Source organism: Tricharina praecox (genome assembly GCF_024521635.1).
Source record: "Tricharina praecox strain CBS 144465 chromosome Unknown BZA05scaffold_3, whole genome shotgun sequence".
Classification (NCBI taxonomy): Eukaryota; Fungi; Ascomycota; class Pezizomycetes; order Pezizales; family Pyronemataceae; genus Tricharina; species Tricharina praecox.
The window spans coordinates 653,710-672,912 of record NW_026250405.1 but is presented as its reverse complement, the minus strand read 5'-3'; the positions used below and the strand labels follow the sequence as shown (position 1 = coordinate 672,912).

General features: G+C 53.6%; 6 protein-coding genes across 6 annotated transcripts; 4 read left to right on the top strand and 2 right to left on the bottom strand.

The window, feature by feature from the left end:
- Positions 1 to 21: 21 nt before the first annotated feature.
- BZA05DRAFT_332123 (calponin homology domain-containing protein) lies at positions 22 to 2,056 on the bottom strand (the record flags this gene model as incomplete). Its single annotated transcript, XM_051480629.1, has 2 exons — positions 22 to 831; positions 881 to 2,056. 2 exons carry the CDS (start codon positions 2,054 to 2,056, stop codon positions 22 to 24), a joined length of 1,986 nt encoding a protein of 661 aa, XP_051342934.1.
- Positions 2,057 to 6,364: 4,308 nt separating this feature from the next.
- BZA05DRAFT_163144 (uncharacterized protein) lies at positions 6,365 to 7,224 on the top strand. Its single transcript, XM_051479108.1, has 2 exons — positions 6,365 to 6,590; positions 6,718 to 7,224. Exons 1-2 carry the CDS (start codon positions 6,464 to 6,466, stop codon positions 7,041 to 7,043), a joined length of 453 nt encoding a protein of 150 aa, XP_051342933.1. The 5' UTR covers positions 6,365 to 6,463; the 3' UTR covers positions 7,044 to 7,224.
- Positions 7,225 to 7,404: 180 nt separating this feature from the next.
- BZA05DRAFT_441598 (uncharacterized protein) lies at positions 7,405 to 9,145 on the top strand (the record flags this gene model as incomplete). The annotated part of the gene is made up of 3 exons (XM_051486677.1): positions 7,405 to 8,714; positions 8,776 to 8,973; positions 9,031 to 9,145. 3 exons carry the CDS (start codon positions 7,405 to 7,407, stop codon positions 9,143 to 9,145), a joined length of 1,623 nt encoding a protein of 540 aa, XP_051342932.1.
- A 909-nt stretch (positions 9,146 to 10,054) lies between these two features.
- On the top strand, positions 10,055 to 11,114 carry BZA05DRAFT_415677 (uncharacterized protein; the record flags this gene model as incomplete). Its single annotated transcript, XM_051485329.1, has 6 exons — positions 10,055 to 10,129; positions 10,170 to 10,242; positions 10,569 to 10,693; positions 10,804 to 10,847; positions 10,951 to 10,972; positions 11,097 to 11,114. The coding sequence occupies 6 exons, from the start codon at positions 10,055 to 10,057 to the stop codon at positions 11,112 to 11,114; spliced, it is 357 nt and encodes a 118-aa protein (XP_051342931.1).
- Positions 11,115 to 11,725: 611 nt separating this feature from the next.
- On the bottom strand, positions 11,726 to 13,109 carry BZA05DRAFT_471098 (L-cystine transporter; the record flags this gene model as incomplete). The annotated part of the gene is made up of 3 exons (XM_051487942.1): positions 12,726 to 13,109; positions 12,274 to 12,672; positions 11,726 to 12,085 (listed from the first exon to the last, which is right to left on the bottom strand). Exons 1-3 carry the CDS (start codon positions 12,813 to 12,815, stop codon positions 11,726 to 11,728), a joined length of 849 nt encoding a protein of 282 aa, XP_051342930.1. The 5' UTR covers positions 12,816 to 13,109.
- Positions 13,110 to 13,361: 252 nt separating this feature from the next.
- On the top strand, positions 13,362 to 18,481 carry BZA05DRAFT_163105 (uncharacterized protein). The gene is made up of 5 exons (XM_051479107.1): positions 13,362 to 14,476; positions 14,531 to 15,572; positions 15,628 to 15,795; positions 15,857 to 16,695; positions 16,747 to 18,481. The coding sequence occupies exons 1-5, from the start codon at positions 13,623 to 13,625 to the stop codon at positions 18,272 to 18,274; spliced, it is 4,431 nt and encodes a 1,476-aa protein (XP_051342929.1). The 5' UTR covers positions 13,362 to 13,622; the 3' UTR covers positions 18,275 to 18,481.
- The last annotated feature ends 722 nt before the right edge of the window (positions 18,482 to 19,203 follow it).

Sequence of the window (19,203 nt, the reverse complement as noted above, 5' to 3'; positions counted from 1 at the left end):
CAAGCCAGCTAAAGAGAGTCATTAGCACAGCCGATAAATAACTTCAAGTTTAGGATAATCACCGAAATAAGAGTTGCATCCAATTCCCCGGAGCTTGATCTGTAGCGAAGCGGCAGGACCACTCTTGGCGTACGAAGGAAGGTATCGCTCGTACTCGCTCACAATGGCCGTGAAGACCTTGCCATCGGCAAAGCTAGTCGTGAGATTCGTGACGACAAGCCCATGCTTAGCTGCGATGCACGTCGCCCAGTTCTTCAAGAGTCCGACGTAATCCCGAGAATCAGAAACGACGTCGTTAGCCCTGTCTGAAGATTCCTTTGTTTCCAGCCGGGCGGTTTCGTTAATGACCGTATTCCAGTCCAACAGCAATTCAAGCCCCCATTGGCTCAAAAGACCCCATAACAATCCAACCGTCTTCTCTCGGTACCCATCGACGATGTCCTTTGCTTCGATGCGATGAGGCTTTCCGCCAGCGTTATCCAAAGCCGACAGCGCAAGATTAACGTTGTGCATTTTCTGGACACGAGAGGTGGCTGGATGCTGCAGATGGAGAGACAAGGGCCAGTCATCCTCCTCGTCGTCCTGCTCGCCGGATAATGATTGTCGTCCTTTCGAACGCAACAGCACCTCTGCCACTCTAGTGAGACGGATACCATCTCTCATGTCGACTGCGATGTTGTCAATCTTGTAGTCGAACTCCGAAAGCGGGTCTTGGACGGCCTCCAAAGTGTAATTGAGATGGCTCATTGGCTTGGATATATCGCCATGGGAGGGGATGAGCAACTTCGAAACCGCTCGCAACACCTCCAAAGAAGATTTCAGCGTTGATTCCTACTTTGTTAGTTAAGCCTGTATACACTCCATGCATTACGAGACATACCTTCTTGAAGAGACACTGTCTCCCGAGGGCACCTCGTGACTTCGCCTTATCCAGCAATAAAATAAGCATGAAGCTCCTGAGAATGGTCCGTCTGAGCATCCAAGCTGGAGTCCCTATATCCTCATCCCCCTTGGCGTTTCCTCCTAACTTGACACCCTTTTTAGGCACCTGAATCGGTTCAAAATGGGTCGAGAGGATATCCTCCGAGTTTATGAGATACCGGTCCATGTATGTCTCCAAAACCTTCTTCTCCGACTCGCCCGGCATAGCGTACGCAAACATCTCGCGCCCCACTACAACCTCCAAAGCCGTAATCAAGACGGACTGATCGTAGCTCTTCATGAATATCTCCAAGAATTTCTCTCTCGCACCAACATCGGTACCCCAGCCACTGGCTACGGGGAAACTATTTTTCGGCGGAACCCGAAACGTCCTTGCCACCGAGCTTCCGCTGAGCACATACTGTGTTATAGACAGCGCACCATACAGCAAGCTGGCATGAACACGGCCGTAAGTGAGGGGGAATGGCTGAGCAGAGTACATCAAAAGAAATTCCTTCCTCAAGGCTAGTCTCTTCTTGCCGGTCGGTGTGGGAGAGAATGTCGCGAGCAGATGATTCAAGAGCTGTGACACCGAGGACTCCTGTGCCGAAAGCCACGACTCCTCGTACATCTCACACCTTTCGATATCCTCCGCGAGAACTGGATCCAGAGGACGCTTCTTGGCCGGGTTAGGTTGGTATGAAGTGGTGCCTGGGATCAGGAATTCTGAGGGCGGCAGAAGATCGTTTTCTTCCTCCTGAGTGAGCCCCGGAGGCGTGGGAAGAGATGCAATTGATTTTTTGGCACGCTTCCTCAGTCGCAGGGTGCCAAAAGAATCGGTATAGGTACTACTCGATTGCGAGGTAAATGATGAGCCTTCATCGAACGAGATATCGTCGGAGTTCCGCTTCCTCGATTTGTTGGGATTTTTTGGTACTGCCGTAGGCGCGGGTGGTTTGACTGGAGGTGCAGCTTTTTGAGCTCGTCTGCGAACTGGATCATCGGATAGCCGAACTGATTTCCTCGTGGGCGATTTATCCCACTTATCTGCAGCACGTTTTCGGGTGTCGCGTTCGGTGGGCTGTAAGTTTTCCTTGCCACTATTGCGATCCCTCGCTCCACCGATCGGAGCCATCGTCTGGCGAGGCTTCGTGGCAGGCATCATGGTCAGTCGCTTTGGCGGTGCCTTAAGCTGTTTCTGCTCTCCTCCAAATAATTGCTTCTCCACTAGCTTGACCATCGGTGAATTCCGGGCCTTGTCGATGAGAGCTGTTGGTTTTCCGACTGCTTCATTGCTTGTGCGAGCTGGACGGCTCTCCGGTAGTGGTGCTCGTGCTACATCCTGAGCTGCCGCTTGCTCTAGGTTCTTCGCCTTCAGTAATGCACTCACTCTCCGACGAGAAGGCCGCATCGCTCCGAGTCCGCCTATCAGAGATCGTTGAGGCTGTTGCTGAAGCGCACCCTGTGGTCGCCGTTCCGGTTCCTGGCGATGCACTGGAGCTGCCTGCTGATCCTCCGTCGATTTCCTACCTCCTACCCCCGCATTCGTCTTCCTTTCCTTCTGTTGCGGCAGCGGTTGCGGCTCGTGGCGTACCGGCGGAACATAATTCGTGATCCTCCGCGGCGGTTCCTTGAGTCCCTTTCCCTCCCTCTTGCGCGTGTCCCTATTAAGGAACGGTTCGATGTCGGGTAGTGCTACGGTGAAGTCAATGTTCGCGGTGTTGTCGTCGTCATCGCCGGAGAGAGCGTCGCGGTATATGTTGAGAGGAGAATTCAGGAAGGAATTCACTGAGGTGGTCCGGACCGGACACGGTGTGCCATCCTCGTCCATTATTTTCGGCATTGTGCGACTTGCCGAGGAGTCGCGATCGATGGTGTCGGTATTTTAAGGGTTGTGGCAAGAAGCAGGTGGTGGCGGTGTGGGTGTTGTTGTTGGTGTTGGTCTTGGTGTCGTGAGCGTCGTGCGTGTCGTGCGTGTCGTATCTAGCGGTGTTTGTTGCCCGTGGGGTTTCGTGAATGGGGAACTTTGATGATCGTTGTAGCGGTGCTTGTTTAGTGCTAGCTCTCGGTTGCTAGGGCGACAGCCGGGATCACCTGCGCGCACCCCTTGTATTGAGGTTTCACGTGCCGTAAAATCTGATAAGAAGCCCGGGAACCCAGCTCCATGAACTGTAATCTAGCCTCTGCTTCAGTCGGTCTGATGCGGCTCCGGAGCTACCAGTCTAGAGATGCCAAGTCCACCAGCGATACTCTATTCATAACTCGTCACTCCGTCGATCGCACAGAATCAGCAGCCGAAGCCGGGCACATCTGTGAGACAGGAGACGGGTGCACATGGACCTAGATTTCGGATGGAGACTTTCGCCAACGGCCACACCGGGATATATAATCACTTTGCAGATGCGCCGGCCTATTCTTGATGGATCACAAAACTACCATCAATAAGCCGAAAGCATATGAATAAAGGATAAGATGCATCATCTAAAATACGGGCCCCGCTGCACCGCACCACACCGCCTTGTTGGTAATTGCAATTGCTGCATCGTGTCTATTGCCTTGTCTACACGCCGTACCTACTTTTGGAACTCGGAGCCACTCGTCTGAACGCCCGGATCCGATGGGCGCGCGAAACGAACGAACGGTACTGGTCAAGTGGTGGGGAGGATAGAGTAGTGGCTTCTTCTGATTCTTCCATGGGGCACTTCGAGTGTTTGGGCCGCAGACCGACCTGCGCGCACTACATAAGTCGGATTTTCCTGGTGAGCTGGGCCACACACCAGTAGCTGTCACGTCAAATTTTGTAATATCCGCACATATCCAAGTATCCAAGTATCCACCATCCCTACACAGCACAGCACTGCGTTTGCGAATCCCAGGCCTCGAGACCCTGCCCGGTTTGTCGTTTCTCCTAGCACTTTAAAAGCTACTTAGAAATATGCGTTCAACGGGCACCCGTTTCCCAATCCGGGATATTCGCCGAGCAATAACGAAGGATCCCTAACTTGACATGAAGCAGCCGGCGGCGTTCGGCAGCTGAGGAGGAGGGAGATACTTCATACTCCATACAACCCCGCATGATCCCAATGTATAGTCGTCGGCCCCGTACCTATTCGGAGATAGATTGAGTGGGGTGAAAACCGATCATCATACCTATCTTGACTCGCCAGCCGTCGCTTCCTTCACCCCTCGCGTTTACGGCCACTTAGGCTGCGCATAACTCCATGTAGCCCGCGTACCTTGCTTCCTCGAATATGTTGACCGGATGAAGTTTATGGGCTAGGCATCCACCTAGACCGGTATATGCGCTACGGTGCGGTGAGGTGCGGTACTGATGGCAGTCAGCCCTATCCAACAATGATGAATCTGACGCATTCTGTATCTTACATATCTCTGACCGAACCGTTTTTGAAACCTTGATAATTCTCCGGAGAGCTGTAGTTAGAGTACATAACAGGCGCCGCACCCGATGAATAGTACTATACGGCACACACACCGCACATCCAAGCCGTTCAGGATTTCTCTTCATGTCTCCGTGAGCTCAACCTTACCATGCGGCAAGCCGGGGCCAGGGGGGATGATGGACGGATGACACGTGAGATTGGAGCCGAAGAACTGCCGAATCAAATGGGCCGGTTGCTCTCTTGCCCCCCTCCCACTCAGCCTCACGGCCACGGAATCGAAATCGTCGTTCACCTCGCATCGTTCCGCTTTCGCTTTCCCAGATAGCTGGAGGATCTGTTGACTGGAAAGCCGTCGTCTTGATCGTTGCCCGAGAATTCGACCGTGGGCCCGTCTGTGAATCGAGCGGAATATATTTCCCTATATACTTCATGTACAAGGTAGGTGTACTCTACTCCATGATCCATCTACCATGCACGCCGGTGGTGCTGGACCACCTTGCCTCGCGGCGACTAGACGGTCACCACCATGACGGCGGTTTCTCTTGATCCCCCGCCTTCATCCTTGGAGCCTCAATAACCCGCATGTGCCTCAAACATATGCACTACTACGTACTTGCATTGTACCTACGTGGGGTACTCTCGAGGGCATGAGGGTCGTTTGGTGCTAGTGTAGCTGTTGCGGACGAGCTGAGAAGACGGACTGGAGATTGAACAGACGGTCAAGACAGAGGAACGGACATGGCCGCAATATAGAGCTTGATCTTGAGTAGTTATAGGGGTTTAGTTTCTTCTTCTTCTCCGTGGCATTCGTGTGCTGTGTTGCTGTACTGTTTGCAGTTGTGCTTCTAGGTTGGAGGATCAATACAATTGCACAGCCGCACAACCGCACAATCGCACAATCACATTGCGAATCAGACGCCCCGACTGCCGTGCCCAAGCGGGGCCATGGTGAGGGGAACCGAATGAGTGAGCTCGAGCACGATGAGCTATCTAGGCCGGTAGGAAGCTATTGTAATTTGGCACCTTAGAACTTATTTTGAGCCGCGTCCCACGCAGATTCGCAGGATGACCAGGCCCACCTAGAGTACTCTAGTTACTCCACAGCGGATTCGAACTAGGTAGGTTTTGTATGTAGCCATCCATCTCACTGGGCACCACCACCACCGCAGCCCCATAACACCCGCTCCCCTCCCCCTTCCACCACCCTTTCCTCCTACATATACGACGACAGGCAGCTGTAGAACAACTCTCTCACCTGGCAGCTCACAACCCCCCCACTTCCGCCTTCCTTCCCCTCCCCCCCTTTCTCTCTCCGAAGGCCGTCAGGGAGCCTTCTCAGAGTCCCTTGGGTGACTTTTCGTGTTATTGTTGTTATCAAGGCTGCAGTGGCTCGCACGGGCTGCTGCTTGCCAAAAACAACAAAAACTCGCGCCTAGTCTGTCATTTTTACCACTTGCGGATAGTCTTGGTCCCTATTTAAGTAGGTAATTGGTTACCCCCTCCAAAAAAAAACACACCCAACCCTCAAGCAGCGGTCGCGGCTCTGCTCTTCGACCTTCAGAGCCTCAACCCGCCCGCCCCATCGAAAGGCGAATCACGACCTGCAACTAATACTTAATCCGCACCAGAAATCACCAATACACACAAAAGGAATAACAGAAGAACTTGTACCCCACCCCCGATTGTGCGCGCGCTCAGTCGAGCCTGCCGACTGGAAACCCATCCGAGTTTTCCAGTTACGCGATCGCAGGAGTTCGTTCCAAACTTCAACTTCAGCCTCCTTCGACAGATCCCCGACACGCCTTAGCCTCCCTCCATTTCAGGCCTTCGCCACACGGTCCTCGGTAAGTTGCCTCCATGAATCCTCGCTCCGTTTCCATCACCTCCCTTCGCTCGTCGCTCGTTCGATGGTTCGCTCGGTCGGCTGTTCGTTCGTAGTACATGCGCTCGTTCGTTCGTCCGTGGCGTCCCTGTCTTTCGTGTCGTTCGTGTCGTTCGTTGCGTTCGATCCCCTAGTCTTTTCGCGGTCGCTGCGAGCCTCACGCACTCTACATAAGCGTTGATTTGAGATCTGCTCGCTTCATGCCCAGAGCCTCAAACCAGCCGCATCGCATGCTCGCACCGAGAGTGCTTGTACTCTTATGGAACCACGTCGTCAATTGGCTGCTTTCATATCACTTTTTTTGTTGGTTGAGCTGCGCGCTATGGCAAGAGACCTATCGCCTTCGCTGTTGTTTCTCCTGCGCTGGCCGCCCCTCCAACTCGTTGGTACTGAAACAGCGAGCGGCTGTCATGCTTCTTCCTTCTCCACCTTCACTACCCCCACCCCAAAATCTGCCTACGACCGGAACGATTGCTGAAACAGTGTGCTAATTGTCGTCCATGAGCTTTTCAGATCATTCATCGAGCCTCAGCGTTTTCTTCTCTACTGCGTATTCCGTCCAACCGCTTCCACACGGCCCGCACTTCTTAGGTCAGCACCAGCTTTCAGCTCGTCCACGAACCTCCATCCGCGGCGGGGGTTATTATCAGGCAGTGCTTTTCCCACTCGGCGCTTTCTTCTGCACTTCGCCTCCCTCCCACGGACTCGAGCGACAAGCGGTGCCACCGGTATCCCAGCTCTCCCAATCTCTTGCAACTACCTCGACTGCCTGTCGCGGTAGCATTCGGTCAGATAGCTCCTCACGAGGCTACGGTTACACAGAGCAACGATTGGGCTGACTGAGATCTCACCTGTCCAGTCACTGTCTACCCGAAAGTTGGACGTTCCTACAACGTCCTTCACTCCTCCACGACGAGTTCACATCAGAACCACCCCGCAAATTCAAATACAGACGAGAGCGAAAGCAGTTTTTTCGACGATTTCAAGGATTTCAGAACCGCAAAAATTTCCGCCGCAAAGACCCACAGACGCGGTTCCATCAACTCCGACTCAACGCTGTCGCCCGCGCCAGAAAAAAGACACGGGCTGGCATCACAGGGAGACGAAGTTCTCATCTCTTTTCTGGCTCCTGAGCATCCACATATAGCTCAATTGGCTGGGCAAGTCGCCTTGCCCTGCCTAACCGATAGTGACCACGAGATGGGAGAAGGAGGTACCGGCGGCGGCGCCGATACGGGAGACATAAATAGTCGCAGCCCGAGCCCGCGACCGTCAGATCTGGCAACCCAGCCGGCGAAGAGGGAGGGGGAGGATATCGTAATGACAGGGAGCGACAGTGATCAGACTCGGTCTGAGGGAGGAGAAGGTGGGATGACTAAAGCGAAAACCAACGGTGCGGAAGCGGCGTCGGAGGTCAAGGAGGATGGAGATATAACCCCGGCCCAGTTGGCGGATCCGCCAGTAGATCCGGAGCTTGTGAAACAAGGACTCTCGGAACAAGGCTCGAAGGAAAGTGTAGGGGGTGTTGCGGCTGATCCCATGGATATGGGTGGTTCGGAAACAGTGGGAGATACGGCTGCAAGCCTTGTTTCTCTTGCTGGTGGTGCTGTCAGTTACCTGTCTGCTGCGCAATCGGCAGGCAATGGTACGGGCTGGGGGCCGCATGGACTCCTTCCGTCGTCACCGGAATCGCCAAACAAGCGCTTCGGGCTCAGTTCGTCGCCGCTACCATCAATGATGATGGGTCAGGGCTCATCTTCGCCCACTGCAATTCGAGACGGTAAACACACCACCTTGCCACCAATCAACTCCATTGCAGATGTGCCGCTCAACTCGATTGATGTTCTAGCCGAGTTGGCCACCAAACAGGAGTCGCCGCAGCAAGGTGGCTGGAAAACCGGGAGTGTTGCTAGGACAGCTTTCCCGCAAGTCCAAGCGAATCTCCAAATTTCACCGTCTAACAGACCACCGGCGACAGCTCCCTCCCCAGGGTTACCGACTCCCGTCAGTTCCGAAGGAACACCGCGACCAAATTTACAACACATGAGTGTGCAACAACGTCAGCACGTAATCATGGCTCCGAACGAGACGTACTATCCCCATCAACAACCCCACTATCCCCCCATCAAGGATGCCTCGGCCAGCCCTAGATCCGGATACGCTGCTCAGCCTGCTACTCCTACATCGGATAATGCCAATCTGTTTGCCCGTAGTGGATTTGCTGGACCAGGTGCCGAGGGTCGGAGGGTGTCAAACTCGTCTGAATTCCAATACAACTCGGACCAGGCGACTCCTCAGGGACCTAGTACGGGCGAGACCATGGGTTCTGCAGCCTCGGAGGACACTATACCGCAGCAAGCACAACAACATCGGCAGCAACAATCACCACCGGTAGGCGCTCCACGCAATTCTAGCGCGAGAGGTTCGTCGGGTCCGATGGTTGCAGGGGGATTCAAGTGCGAATTCGAGAATTGTCGGGCGGCTCCGTTCCAAACACAGTATCTTTTGAAGTAAGATCCTTTCCCTCCTTCCGCGCGAATATTTGTACTCAGTCTCTAACCAACTCTCTAGCTCACATGCCAACGTCCATTCGTCTGCGAGACCCCACTACTGCCCGGTCAAAGGATGTGCTCGGGCCGAAGGAGGAAAGGGTTTCAAGAGGAAGAACGAAATGATCCGACATGGTCTCGTTCATGACTCTCCCGGCTACATATGTCCTTTCTGTCCTGATAGAGACCACAAGTACCCCAGACCGGATAACCTTCAGAGGTATGCTCAACCGCGTAAAACAGCCTTGAAGACCGCATTCGCTAACTCCAGGTATAGACACGTGAGAGTCCATCACATGGATAAGGACAAGGACGACCCTTCGCTCAGAGAGGTGCTCGCGCAACGCCCCGAAGGTGGAAACCGTGGCCGCCGACGACGGATGGCCCAGTAGCCCGCTACTCCTTCGACCTGGCCACCTGCGACATACCCCTCATTTTTTTCCCAAACCTATCGAGCGGGTTATGAGACAAATCAGGGCCCGTCTCCCAATATCAATTGCTGTTTATGGGGTGTCTAGGGGTTTTTTCTTGTTTGCTATCAGTCCACCCGACTAGCGAGTACACATCAGCGTCGGGCTCTTGTTTCTTTGGGAAAAAATGTTCGCAACGGTCGTTGGGGTTTAATAACCTTTTTCCTCTTATTTCTTCCTTCTCCAAACCTTTTTCCATCTCTGCGGCGTAGTGTGCTTCAGTCTTTTTTCTGCTTTGCTTGCTCTACTTTTTACCTCTGTTTCCCGAATTTGCTTTTCACCGTACGGAGTTTTCTGCTTTTTTTTCTCCTTCTTCTTTTTCTTCTTCTGCTGCTTGTCGTTGCTCTACTCTACTTAGGTATTTCTACTTCTACTTGATGGGGGGCTGCTTGCTACTCAACCGGGGTTTTAAAAGCAAAGAGCTTGCAATGGCAGGATTTGCAATTTGCATTTGCAGAATAAACACTTGGCTTTTCGGACTTCATACCTACATCTTCACATACTTCATACACTTTGCAAATGTCTCCCGTCTCGTCCCGTCTCGTCTTGTCTCGACTCCCGTGCTTCGGATGGGATGGATGTGCATGTGCTGTGGAAAATACTTACCTAGCAAGTAAGTAAGTACAAGTAAGTAAACAACACCCGGCAAGTAAGCACCATATGTACGGCTGCTGCAGCTTACGCCCCACCATCCCTATAGCTACCTACGGCGATAAGTCAAAGTGTATGTACACTGTAAGGCGTAAGGCGTAAGGCACGCCGTGTTAGTCGTGCTGGGCGGACAGTAGTGTGGGTGGTGGTGGGTGGTGGGTGGTGGTGGGATGGTACATAATGGCCTGGTGGGCTGGTGGGGGCGGCGGGGGTAGGCTGTGGGAACTGTGGTGCCGACTGGCTGGTGGGAGGGGGGTAGTTCGTAGACGGGGGAGGACGGCAGACCACCGTCCAGCAAGCGGAGATCTTACGATTTCCGTGGGCGGACGACGGCAAACTTGTCCATCCACCATCCAGATCGGAGCATGGTGAGTGAGTGAGTGAGTGAGTGCTTCGCAGGTTCGGTTTTTTGGTTTGAGACGATGCTCTGCCAAGTGCGAGTGAGCCTACAGGCGTGGAAGACTTTTGATCTTTGACCAGGTGGACGTACTATGTAATGGTTCAAGAGTGGGAGGGGGCGGGAGTGGGAAGGGGAGAAGGGGAGGGACGTGGCACGGGTGTGTGGTAGGAGGGAGGGAGGAGGGATCAGATTTGATTTGAGTGCTTATCGCGGAAGGCATTTTGATTTTGTTCGGGGAGTGTGTGTGCTTGTATTCTTTGAACGGAAACACTGGATACTGGTTGGTGGGCATAGCGAGGCGGATGGTGACGGACCACTCCACGCTCCTCCTCGTCTCCACCTCTCATCCAAGCCAGATCGGAAGATACACAGACACAGACACAGATACACAGGGGGGTGTGGACCGTATGGACCGTGTGGTAACTGTGGGAGTGTCGCCAATTTAGAACGGAGGGGAAAACTGGCAGACTTGACCTGACTTGGTTCTGATCTTTCTTGGTTCTGACTTCTTGACCGTCTGGTTTGACAGGATTGTTTGATACCCGATAATCATGCCTACGGTAACGAACTAGCGTAGGTACCCAGTTTTTGCCCATTGCCCAAACGAGCAGGACCGGACGGCGGACGACGGAGATCTTTTGAGCCGCGGTATATAGACTGTTGAGCTTGTACATAGTGTGGATGGGGGATCCCCCAAGGTGGGTCGAGTGTACTTGTGCATATATATATGGCGAGTTCAGCTGGCCGCTTGCATATGCGTCCGTAGGTTTTGTGATTGTGATTGTGATTGTGACTGTAACGATCCATGGTCTGCCATGGCAGGTCTGGTGGCAGGCCTAGACTGAATGTGGGGCATCGTAATTGCGCTGATGAAGGCTGAAATATAGTTGAAGGGTTGGTTCGTATGAAGTAAAAGGAAGGACGTCGATGGTGGATGGAACTGTATGTACATACAACGAGGGTAGGGAAATTATATCGGCTGGTAAGAATGTACTGCTTTGATCGGTGCCTGTGTAATTCTCCTCCCACCGGCGATAGGAAACAGCTGATGTCAAGCATTAGTAATGGAGGATACAGTGGAGATATGCGGAACTGTGGCATGTTGGGCTTTGACAGCTGTGATGCGTTTGAATGTACTGGTACCATGGTGTATCACTCGGCTTCTAGTGTACGAAGGGCTGTGAGATAACAGTGGAAGGGTGGTTGCCGCACTGAGACAGTGACTCGAGCTATGGACGGGAACGGGAGAAAATGTGCGCCGTCATAGTCTAAGGAGGCTGAATGAGAGTATGATCAACAAAAAAAAACCTGAAGATACACAGTTCACGTCCATCATCTTCCAAGCACTCATGTTCGCTCGACACGTTGTCTCCATTGTAACAATTTACCAGAGCACCCATTTCCATCGCCGCCTGGTATAATCTTATCGCACATTCCAGTCAAAAGTCCCTCTACACAGTCGCATCCCCACGCTCCTCCTGGGCCAACAACCCCCTCCTCTCCCCCTCCACCTCCTCCCCCTCTCCCTTGACTCTATAAAGCACGTAATGCTGCCACATAAACGCCAGGTCAAAGCCCATCGCAATCAATGACAGAAAGAACTTGACGGGGTTTCCGGTGACTCCCGACCAATCACTCTGCAGCGACGAGTCCAGCAGTAGCTGCAAGAGCGACAGCAGGCCGCCTGAGAAGTCGAGAAGGATGTTTTCGATCGACCACCCCACGGTGGATTTCCGTAGGTAGTTCAGCCGAAATTGAGGGGTGTATTTGAGCAGGCTGATGGCGAGTTTGAGGGTTGTTAGCGTGTAGACCTGTGTTTGTTAGCATAGGACGTCACTCGTTGATTGACATTTGTGATGAGGTGGAGTAGCGAAGTCGTAAATGTATGTGAGCGCTCTGGCTGTAAATAAGAATATTGGTTGGGAATATCCATCCGATAGCGCCTTGGAACGGGTGGAGCAGGATTCAAAAATCGCAAAGGAGAAGGAAAAGTACTCACCACGTCAATCCACCCCCAACTGTCACTGTCTACACAAGCGCAACTAATCCCTACAACCGCGAAGCACCCTGCGACAAATGCCTTCATAGGCCTCGACATTTTCTGTGTCGGATGCCTCTCATATCCCCACAGACTCGTCCAGAACTGCGACAACGTGATCATACTGATCACCAACGCATGCGCCGCAAACGCAAGATCATTTCCCCGCACCGTCGGCTCCGGCGCATCGGGGTGGCGATCGGCATATTCTTTGCGGACCACAGGGAAGAAGAGAAATGCGATACATGATACGGTGTAGCAGGCGAACCCAACCACGTTGAGGACGAAGTAATCGAGTGCGAGGCCTGTGACTGAACGCCGTTTTATGTTGCTGAGGAGTTGGGGGTAGAAGGATATGCCCTAAGGGATGTTAATGGCGTCGCAGGGAAAGGTGGAGCAGAATGGACATGTACCCAGCAGAGGACGTAGGACCAGCCAAGAACGCGCGAGACGGCGTGCGCCAGGACGGTCCACTGGTCGGGCTCTTGAGATGGAGGCGACATGGCAGCGTGGAGCTTGGGAGGGGGTGGCGGCGGATAGCTCGGGATATCCAATCACGATGGACTATTGGAGAACAAAGACGACTCGACAGATCGATAGCTCTGCGATCTCTCTTTCCAGATCTCGGGGATCGATTGTTACCGGCAGGCAGCTGCAGCTTGCGTAGATGCGGTGACACGTACTTACAGCACGGACAGAGGCGCAGACGCGGGCGACTAGGGAGTCTAGAGTGGGGCGGGTGTCTCTGCTTGCTTACCGATCTAGTGGAACGATCGCCCCTCGTCTAGCAACAGAATGATGGAAGATGAGGATGACGAAGGCAACTCTGATCGATATTCCATCTGTCTCCTCCACTGTGCCAAGGCCAAGAAGCGAAGCCTGACGCGGCTCTTTTCGCAAACAATCGCCCTCGCCAGACAATCAACCCGCCGCCTAACCGCCGCCATCGCACCAGCCAAAAGCAAAGCGCGACGCCCCCCCTGCTCCTCAGCCACAGCAAGCTTGCTCTGAGCCCCAAACCCAACCTCAACTCGTGCCAACCCCCTATCGCGAAAGAGAGAAGAACCGAAAAGAAACTCCGTACCGACACCAACTATACCCTACGTACCGACACAAGAGAGAGACGGAGCAGGAGAGAAGACGACAGGCGAATTCCAACTTAACTTGTGCTCGTGGGACGTGTCGCTATCGCTTTCACCCCTACACAACTCTACATGACCGGCGCCTGCACCGCTTCTTGACTGGACGTGTGAAGGAAGCCAAAGTCACGTCATCCTCCGCCGCCGCGATCTCCGGAACTCGCTGCAGCCATGACTTCGAACTCGCCCAAGACAACGCGTACGCCCTCACAGACTCCCGTGCGCGGCCGAGGACGCGGAAGACCGAGACTGTACCAGCGGGGAACGAGCACTGCGTCGAGGAGGAAGGCTAGCACGCCTGCCCCGAAGACGCCGGAAGGGACTCCTACTGGTCGTCGGCGAGGGGGAGGAGGAGTGGGAGGGTCCGGAGGGACGTACTCGAATGGCTACAGACCCGGGGGCGCTGGTGGCGGCGGACGCTATCTGCACCCCAGCACTGGAGAGGAAATCCCGGCTACGGTCTACAGAGATCTTATAAAGAAGATGAAGAGCGAGGGAGGAGGGGGAGGGAGCGGGGGAGGGGGTACTGTTGCGCGGAGAGCTGCTGCGGCCATGGCGCAGACACCGGTGATGCCTCTACCCAAGCCGCCTCCAGTGGGTCCAGATGGTGTTTACAAACCACGCGAGGAGCGCAGCTACACGGAGTTTCACCCAGGATTTGATGTGGATCAACCGTTGCTTGTGCTGCATGCGCAGGAGGTGGATGGGGAGAACTACAAGCCGCCGGTGTTGCCTGATGGGACGACGAAGACGGTTAAGATAGTCGATATAAAGGAGGAAGAGGAGATGCGGAAAGATATGGCTCCTGCCGGATCCATCAAAGAGGAGTCTCAAGGTGAGCGCAGTGCCTCGATTGCAGGCAGTGCTCCCTCCGAAAGCTCTAGTCATCGCGCGCGCAATACCACAGAGGATTATAACACAAAGAAGTCGGCAACCTCTCCGGTCTCGCTCACGTCCAATGGTGTATCTACTGCTACCCACACCGACTATGATCCCGTGTCGGCTACCAGCAGCAGCGCCAACAGGCACGTTGATCTGTTCCCATATGGATTGACGAACGATTTGCCCATTGATCCTAGCCTTACAGCATTGACACCGCCCCCACTATCGATGCTGGACCCGGCTCTCTCGGTTCCCATCGATCCGGCATTGTCGGCTCCAGATGCCCACCCGCCTCCGGCTCAAACACAGACGCCGGCTGCAACCCCCACCGACGGACCGCTGAAGGACGAATCCGTTACCTCTGCACCTACCCCACCACCAACTACACCGGCTGCGCCGGAGGTCGTACCTTCTCCTACCAAGAGGGGTTTGAGTGATGTGCCTACACTTGCATCGCTTCGTGCGCACCGTACAACGGCTGGCAAACCACCACCCCGTGCTCCCCCACCACCGTCCACTCGGAAGCCAAGGTCGCAGAACCAGAGTCAGAACCCGCACGAGAAGCTCCATTTGCGCGCACCGTCTTTCCGCCAGATCCAGTCTTTCACATTCGCTCATCGTGGATTGGGAGGCAGTTCTGGCAGCGGCAAGGGACCTCACAAGCTTGGTGGCTCTCAGCCCTACAATGAAGCGCCGATGTCAGACAAGATGATTGCCATTGGCTATCAGCATTCGACGCACTTTGAGTGTCCGCCGAATTTGATCAGAGACCAGCCGGACGTCACAGTAGACGAGGAACTCAGCGGGTTGGGACTCGACGTGGTGGAATACGACATGGACGAACAGGATGATAAGTGGCTCACCAACTACAATTCTCACCGAATGATAACCGGCGACGATCTGGTCGACAAGGAAATGTTCGAGTTTGCCATGACCAAGATCGAGAAGGAATGGGTCAACCTGGAAAAGAAGATGCCAAAGATACAAGCCAAACCACATGGTGTCGGGATGTCGAATAGGCGACGGAGTTCTGGCAGGGCTGGCGAGGAGGACGACGATGAAGGAGCTGAGGATAGCAAGTGTGCCATCTGCGATGACGGCGAGTGCGAAAACGCAAACGCGATTGTCTTCTGTGATGGGTGCAACCTGGCTGTTCACCAAGAGTGCTATGGAGTACCATATATCCCCGAAGGACAATGGCACTGCCGAAAGTGTCAGCAGATTCCTCGACAGGTCGCTGTATGTCTCTTTCCCTCTCTTTCGATTTGCTCGGGACCAAGCTAATATTGTAAAGCACTGTGTTTTCTGTCCCAACATCGACGGCGCATTCAAGCAGACCAACACGAACAGATGGGCACACCTTCTATGTGCGATCTGGATTCCCGAAGTTCGGCTTGCCAATCCATCGTTCATGGAACCTGTCGAGGGTGTTGAACTGGTACCGAAATCGCGATGGAAGTTGGTGAGCATTGTACCTATAGCCTCGGTCTGAAGGTCCCTAGCTGATATCGCTTATTTTTCAGAATTGCTACATCTGCAAGCAGAAAATGGGCGCCTGCATCCAGTGCAGTAACAGGAATTGCTTTCTTGCATTCCATGTTACTTGTGGACGTCGTGCCCGACTGCACATGAAGATGAAGAACACCAGTGGATCAGGAGCTCAACTCGAGTCGTCAGGCTTAAAAGCGCTTTGTCACAAGCATGTTCCGCCGGATTGGAGAAAGGAAAATGAGGTAGATGCTGCTACGGAAGACGCCATGAACTACTATGCCAACAGCTTCACCGGACGCGAATGGGGCGATTCCCATGCGGCTGCCATGGCCAGATCGGGCGCTTCGGGAGTTGGCGATTTCGCACGAGCTATCCATAAATCGGGCGACAAGCGGAAGCATGAATCCGAACAGAGGACAGTATGGAAACTTCAATCGGGGGCGCCAGTGATACCGGTGATTATCTTGGATGTCATCATCGATTCTCTTGTGGACTTTGGGATCTCAAATACCAAGAATTTTGCGGTCGAAGCTTGTAAATACTGGACTCTGAAGCGCGAAGCTAGGCGGGGTGCTAGTTTAGTCCGAAGATTCCAGGTGCAGGCCGATAGTAATAGTTTTACTTCGTCAGAGGTCATCCGGAAGAACTATGCTGCCCTGGGACACACTCAAGGCGGCAAGAAGCTGGAGCGCCGACGAGACTTTTCTGGAAGTCTTGAAAAGGATCTAGTTGGCATGATTGGTGTCGTGAAGGCAGTCGGCACCGGGGAAAATTCCATGCTCCGAGAGGCGGAAGTTCTCGGTGCCTACTTCGATAGGATGTACTTTCCGGAACTTCCTCTAATGAGAGAGGTCCTCGATGGAGCACAGAAGTAAGCTTTTCACCACCCCTTTGACAGTCACAAGTTGCTAATGAACAGCAGATTGGACCAAGAGACAATATTCGAGTATGGGTTCGGTCTCATTCGCGATCGCATTGAGGCCAGACTCTATCCCAACGTTTCCGCGTTCATTGCCGATATGCGGTCCGTGCTGCGCTCTTCGAGTACCGATCCACACCTCGAGTTCGACATCCGAGCCAGTCGTTACATCCAACCACAACTGCCGCCTTCTTCACGCTTGCTCAACGAAGAAGATGTCAAGACTATTGGTGGCAAGATCATGGATGCGCTGGAGCCTTCCTTCAAGAAGGCTTTGAAGAAGCAAGAGGAGCTGTGGGATGAGATGGCAGAGCGACCGGCAAAACGACCGCGGTTGTTGGAGCAATTCAACGGCACGCTATTCGACGTTCCTGTCAACGGCACCGCCGGCTCGTTACCAAACAGCCCATCGCTCCAGCTCGTTAAGGAAGCCTTACCGGAGCCACTCAAGAATAGGACCTCAATATATGAGCCTTTGAATCTGCCGAAAGGTGGCACAATCATTGGTGCTCTCGCGAAGACCGTGGCAGGAGAATGGATAGTCGGATCCATCGACACCGTGTCTCAGCCATGGCAACCCAGGGACCACAGCGCCTCCGTTACGGAGCTTGACAACGAGCCCTCGACTTTGGGAAATGGCAAATCATCTTACGGCTCAGTACTGGCGCCTGAAGTTGCGAGGTCCCCTTCGGCCGAAAATCCTAGTGGGGTTTTGCCAGACAAGCCTGTGGATAGTTCAATTGTTGACGAAGATCATGGAATGGAGGACGCACCTGCGGATGAAGAGATGGAAGATGCACCTGGGGATCCCGATGACGAGTTCTTGCTTGATGTACCGCCGACACCGGTGCCTACCGAACTCGTACCACCCGTACGCATGCCGGTCTTACCTCTGGATCTCCACGATGAGGACGCAGAGGGTGAAATTGACGACGAAATGGCTACGCAGTACACTGTCACCTCAGAGGTTCCAGAAGCCATCAATCCGGCGCCGGCCACCACCACCACCGCAACCACTACAACCACTGCAGGCGGCGCAACCGGAAACTTGTCTGATGTTGATGACAGCATGCATGACGGGTTTGCAACCGACGACGATCTCCTCGGTGGATACCGAGGCGAAGATCTTCCCTCGCCGCTCGGAACGATTCTCGGCTCCTCCGCTGTCGTACCAACATCCACCACGAAAGCGGCTGGCGCTGTTGCCGCTTCCTCCCCACCACGCTCACGCGGTGCACAGGCTCGAGATCCGATGATAGATCTACCGGACCTCCCACCGAACAATGGAAGCAGCACAACCGCCACCGTGGATCTGGAGGCACTTAGTAACACTAGTGTCCTCAGCGACTACCCGGACGATCTCGACGAGAATGCAGATGTTGGCGTGGGTGCGGGCTCGACCGGCGACGAGAATAATGAGGGCGAGAATGAGAACATATCCCCACCCTCCAGGAGCCGCAAGTCGGCCAGGGAGACGAATGGTAGGTTCGGGAACACGGGAGCGGGAACCTCGAGGAAGAAGAGGCGATAGTCCTTTTCCTTCCTATTGCTTTGCTGTGATTTGTACCTATGCTCCTTTTCATTTTGTTCGATTGGTGTTCTTTTGATTCTTTCTCTTTCTGGTTTAATTTGGAGTGAGACTGGTGAATACTTTCTTCTCGTGGGTTTGATTTTCTGGGTTCTGCTATTCTTATCTGTCTACGAAACGGTGCCTGTACTTTTTTCCTTCCTTCCGATATGTTCTTCTACGACTTCTTTTTTCTTTGCTTCAGGGTTTTATTCTTATTTGGTATGGTTTGGGATACGTTCTTGCAGTGTGATTGGTTTTCGGTGTACGCGGTACCAGTAGAGAGCGGGACTGGGAGGGGGTGTGTTGGGGGGAGGTGGAGAGGGAGGAAGTACAAATCTATCTTATGTGCTCAAATAATGCTCACGATATGAAGAATGAAGAGGATTGATATTTGTAAGGTGTACGACTATGTATTTTGGTCCTTATGTCAGTGGACGATACCGGTGGACAGTCCATCTATTCACCGACAAATGTCCCCATCTGTGAACTATATGAAGCATCTAACGTGTTCCATTTCCGCCGCCGTTGCAGCTTCCTCGAGTCACAAGGAGGCCAGCGTATCGTACTATACAGTGTCATTCACTAAGACCTCTTTTTGCCATATAAATCGATCATCTGGCTTAGGCCTGAAGTCATCTCCATCGAAACCCGCGGAGTGCCGGATCGCGGCGTGGGGTAGGCGGAGGCGGGAGTTGATCGACGCGTGGCGGTTTGCGGCTCGCGCTGAGGTTTTAAGCATACTAGAGTAGCAGTTAAGGCCACGGCTTGTGGAAGGATATCCAATCGATCTTATCGCTGGCCAGCCTCGCGCTTTTACTCTGCTCTGCTCTTCTCTGCGGCCCTCTCAATTCAATCCCCACGACAAGAAGGTCCTTCAACTCTCTCAACTT

What these genes read in the sequence shown, in the direction of transcription:
- BZA05DRAFT_163144 (XM_051479108.1), top strand. Translation starts at nt 6,464, where the DNA reads ATGGAACCACGTCGTCAATTGGCTGCTTTCATATCACTTTTTTTGTTG. An exon ending in GCCGCCCCTCCAACTCGTTG is followed by an intron (nt 6,591 to 6,717) that starts GTACTGAAACAG and finishes TGAGCTTTTCAG; the next exon opens with ATCATTCATCGAGCCTCAGC.
- BZA05DRAFT_163105 (XM_051479107.1), top strand. Translation starts at nt 13,623, where the DNA reads ATGACTTCGAACTCGCCCAAGACAACGCGTACGCCCTCACAGACTCCC. An exon ending in AGATTCCTCGACAGGTCGCT is followed by an intron (nt 15,573 to 15,627) that starts GTATGTCTCTTT and finishes AATATTGTAAAG; the next exon opens with CACTGTGTTTTCTGTCCCAA. An exon ending in CGAAATCGCGATGGAAGTTG is followed by an intron (nt 15,796 to 15,856) that starts GTGAGCATTGTA and finishes CTTATTTTTCAG; the next exon opens with AATTGCTACATCTGCAAGCA.